The following is a 4482-nucleotide window of genomic DNA, read 5'->3' as shown; positions in this document are numbered from 1 at the left end:
TGGATTCAATTCTATTCAGCAGTCTTGGAAGCACTTAGTTTTTCTAGTTGGGCTGCTTGTCTTCTTTATTTGGGTTGCATAATGAATATGAGTCTGCAACACTAAATAATTTCATTAAATTTCAATTGGGCTTTTAACCCAATCACCAGCATGTTTGTCATAATCAAGTATTGTTATTATTTACTTATCTCAACAATTTCATTTCTCCAAAATAGTCCAATCCGATCCATAAGACTCACATGTTCACAAAAAAATATATTTTTTTACATTGATATTGATTTATAACAATACCTTAAAATAAAATAGATTTAAGAAAAAGCCCCTACCTCAATTAATCGCAATTTACAAAAATTAAAGCATTAAATCCCTTTTCTTTTGATTTGCGACAACAGCAATGACTTCGACCTCTCCCACAGCATGACTTCGATTACTCCTGTAGCAGCCATTCCATCAGACACAGCATGCGGTTACGGTAACTCAACCTTAAGACATTAACGTCACAAAATTCTCAATAACCCATAATAGAACAACAGCAATAAGAATTTCGAAACAAGAACTACTCATTGTACCAAAAAGGAGTAAAAGAATGGAGTAGCTACAGCTCTAGTGACGACATTCGGCGAGTAGAATAGTGGCAGAGAGTTCCGACGGCAACACAGCAGCTCAGTAAGAGCGTATCAGCCCCTCCTTCTTGCATGCAGCAGCGCCAACATCTACCACCGTCACCTCCTCTCTTCCGGTCAAACCAAAACGACGATGGCGGCGGCTTCTGATGAGCTCTAGTTACAGGAGCGGCTTCAACTCTCTCACACTCTGCGTTGGGCGACAGCAACGACGACGAGAATTCTCTCTCTCTCTCTCTCTCTCTCTCTGACGACGGGAGTGAGAGTAGTGAAGTAAGTATGTGGGTGTGTTAGGGATAGGATTTAATTTGGGAATTAAGATTTGACTAGTGTAAAAATTTTAATAAAATTAAAGAACAGAGTAATAATTTAAAAATCTCAATTAGTCCAATAATACTATTTTATGAACATTATTTATTTATAAACTTTCTAATTAATTTTAAGTAATCACTCTAATTTAAAAATTAAAGATAGTCAAATATAATTTTTTTTATTCATAAAATTAAATTCAAAATATCATAATTTTGATTTAATTATTTTTAATAAAAAAATAATTTTTTTAAAAATAATATAAAAATAAATATAATAAATTACAAATAACTCGTTATTTAATTTTCAAAACATAATCATTAAATCATTATTTTGGGTGCGATTTACTTATGAGACCTTGGACTCTTTTATATCAATAGTTAACTTCTTAGAGTGATTTTTCCAAGAATTTATGTTCATTAAAATTGGTAGAGTTTTGGCTTTTTGCCAAAGTTTATCCTCAGCGATGATGGTGTTCGCCTGTTCGGCATACCTAAACCAATGCACTCGTGATTGTTATTGGGCGCATTCATTTTTATATTTTCTGGGGAGAAGAGTCCAACTAGACCTAGTTTTTACATTGAGTCCAAGTTTAAAGAAACCTTAATAGGCCCATTGGGCTAGAAAATAAGCCCAATTTTGGCATGAACATCGAAAGTATCGATCACCGTCCACTGGCGGTGAACACTATGCAACTTGCTTGGTTACTGCTTAATAGCAGCAATCTGTGGTGATGCTAATTGACAAGTAAGAGAGAGAAGAAGAGATGCACAATAATGAAATGAAATAAGCTTTGTGTGGGTTTTCACAACAACACAGACACAGAACGCAACTACTACTAATTACTATAAATCTCCCTTAAATTTATTTTTTAATTTTTGTTGCATTTGGATCGTTTTTGAGGTGATCAAATGGCGACACTTTTCCAGGGAGTGGGAGCTGTGACCCCTTTCTCTGCCTCCAGTTCCTTAGACTCCAACAAGCTCCTCCTTCCTTCTCGCAAATCCCTCTCAATATCAGGTTTCCTACCCTAATTCAACTATCCTTCTTTCAGTTTCAGTTAATGTTGTTTCTTTCAAAATTAAACTCGTGTGTTAAATATTTTACTTTTTCCAGGGCTAGTACTGTGTTTATATGTTGCTTGTTTCATTTTGTGTATTGATTCAGATAGCAGAGGTAGCATATTTGTTTACAGATCTGATGCCTTGAACTTGAAGGCAGCAACTCGTAAGCAAGATTTGTTAATTCCTAATGCAGTTGCCGTGAGTTATCTTCACTTCCATTACATTCCCTTTTTCACTGAATGGCATTTTTTCTTTTCCTACTTTACATAGTTCATCCAGGTTGTAAATTTTGTTGCTTGGTTGTTTGTAGACCAAAGGAGAGACTTCCACATCAGCAAAATCTGGGTATGTCTCTCTCTTCACTCGCTTTACTCATTTTTAAATTATATGATATGAAAAAGTTAGTTGTTATACTTCTGCTGAAAGATTGTGAACAGTTATCTAATATGGTCTAGAGAATCAACTTTTAGGGTAGCTGGTTGGAGAGGAAAAGGCAATGCATTTTAGTATTCTACAATTTACGTGCATTTTATAGTGGAACTCGTGGAAAGTTAGACCTTCGGATATAATAGACCAAGTTTCAAATTACTTGCGATATAATTTTGGGATTCTCACAGTTTATAGATTTTCCAGAACAAAGGGATTGACAGCCAAAAGGCGCTTAGCTTACTGCCTTTCATACACTACAGGTCTACAGCTTTCACATAGACACCAAAGGCATAGCCCAAGAGAAGATTTGTTGCCTCATCAATCAAGAGGAAGCTTCGGGGCCTTTGGACTATATTTGCATTGCCTTAGGATAGCTTACCCCTGGTGGTGGATAGTGTCACAAGTGGGAAACTTAAAATGTATTGAAAGTGGCATGAATGCTATATAGTAGAAAGTGGAGTTAAAGGGTATTCCTGAACTATTGAATGAGTTGAATTTAGTTTTCCGGTTCCCACCTATTAAAATGCGGATAATAACATTGCATACTCGTTGATCTTATTTATCAAGGCTCTATGTTAAACTTTCAACGAAGTTGTCAACTTTTTCATAGTCACAACTCATGTTCACCAAGCCCCATGAGTTTCAAAATTTTGTGGTACTGATTACTCAAAAAGGGTTCTGGAACTGGAAGCCACATAAAGTAGTTTTTCTTGTTGATTTTTTGCATATAACAACTTATTCCTTTGGGTGTTTTCTGCTCCTGTTGTAACATAAAGAAGGGAAGGACTGGTGGCCCATGATGAAGGTTTAAAAAATGAAAAACTTTGGGACATCCTTTTGAAAATTTGGAACAACAGTCTGTACATTAGTTTAACTTGCTAAAACAAAAGTTTGCTTGCAAATTTTCCTTTTACGTCTTTTTTATGAGTTATGATCAATAATGACGGATGGCCGGATATGCTTTTTACTTTCAGGCACGAACTTCTCCTTTTCGAAGCCCTCCGTGAAGGTTTGGAAGAAGAGATGGAGAGGGATCCTCGCGTATGTGTCATGGGCGAAGATGTTGGTCATTATGGAGGATCTTACAAGGTGACTAAAGGCCTTGCTGAAAAGTATGGGGACCTGAGAGTTTTGGACACCCCTATTGCTGAGAACTCCTTCACTGGCATGGGCATTGGAGCTGCAATGACGGGTCTGAGGCCAATTGTTGAGGGTATGAACATGGGATTTTTGCTCCTGGCATTTAACCAGATCTCTAATAATTGCGGCATGCTTCATTACACATCTGGAGGTCAGTTTACAATACCAATTGTCATTCGTGGGCCTGGTGGAGTAGGGCGGCAACTTGGAGCAGAGCACTCGCAGCGACTGGAATCATATTTTCAGTCAATCCCTGGGATCCAAATGGTTGCTTGCTCAACCCCTTACAATGCTAAGGGCTTGATGAAAGCTGCTATCCGAAGCGAGAACCCTGTGATACTTTTCGAGCATGTATTGCTTTATAACCTCAAGGAGAGAATTCCAGATGAAGAGTATGTATTATCACTCGAAGAAGCCGAGATGGTTAGGCCCGGGGAGCATGTCACAATATTAACCTACTCCAGAATGAGGTATCATGTGATGCAAGCTGCCAAGACATTAGTGAACAAGGGGTATGACCCTGAAGTAATCGATATCAGGTCCTTAAAACCATTTGATCTTTACACTATTGGATGTTCAGTGAAGAAGACACATCGTGTGTTGATTGTGGAAGAGTGCATGCGAACAGGCGGCATCGGCGCCAGCTTGACAGCTGCCATTACCGAGAATTTCCATGACTACTTGGATGCTCCTATAGTATGCCTATCCTCTCAGGATGTGCCAACTCCATATGCTGGAACATTGGAGGAATGGACAGTGGTTCAACCTGCTCAGATTGTCTCAGCAGTTGAGCAGCTATGCCAGTGATACCTTCATAAATACATTACCTTCCAATTAGAAATGCTTTTGGTACAGCTATTCTGCTTGTTAAATGTTAAATGTTAAATGTTAATTCGGCTACAAAGTGTTTACCCCAA

At 37.9% G+C, this 4482-nt stretch overlaps 1 protein-coding gene across 1 annotated transcript; it reads left to right on the top strand.

Moving 5' to 3' along the window:
* The first annotated feature begins 437 nt into the window (after positions 1-437).
* LOC112734764 (pyruvate dehydrogenase E1 component subunit beta-3, chloroplastic) lies at positions 438-4482 on the top strand. Its single transcript, XM_025784212.3, has 4 exons — positions 438-1952; positions 2100-2194; positions 2307-2341; positions 3400-4482. Exons 1-4 carry the CDS (start codon positions 1844-1846, stop codon positions 4370-4372), a joined length of 1212 nt encoding a protein of 403 aa, XP_025639997.1. The 5' UTR covers positions 438-1843; the 3' UTR covers positions 4373-4482.

The sequence above is a fragment of the Arachis hypogaea genome, chromosome 3, assembly GCF_003086295.3.
Source record: "Arachis hypogaea cultivar Tifrunner chromosome 3, arahy.Tifrunner.gnm2.J5K5, whole genome shotgun sequence".
Lineage (NCBI taxonomy): Eukaryota > Viridiplantae > Streptophyta > Magnoliopsida > Fabales > Fabaceae > Arachis > Arachis hypogaea.
The sequence above is the reverse complement of the archived record's forward strand: the minus strand, read 5'-3'. Positions and strand labels throughout refer to the sequence as shown.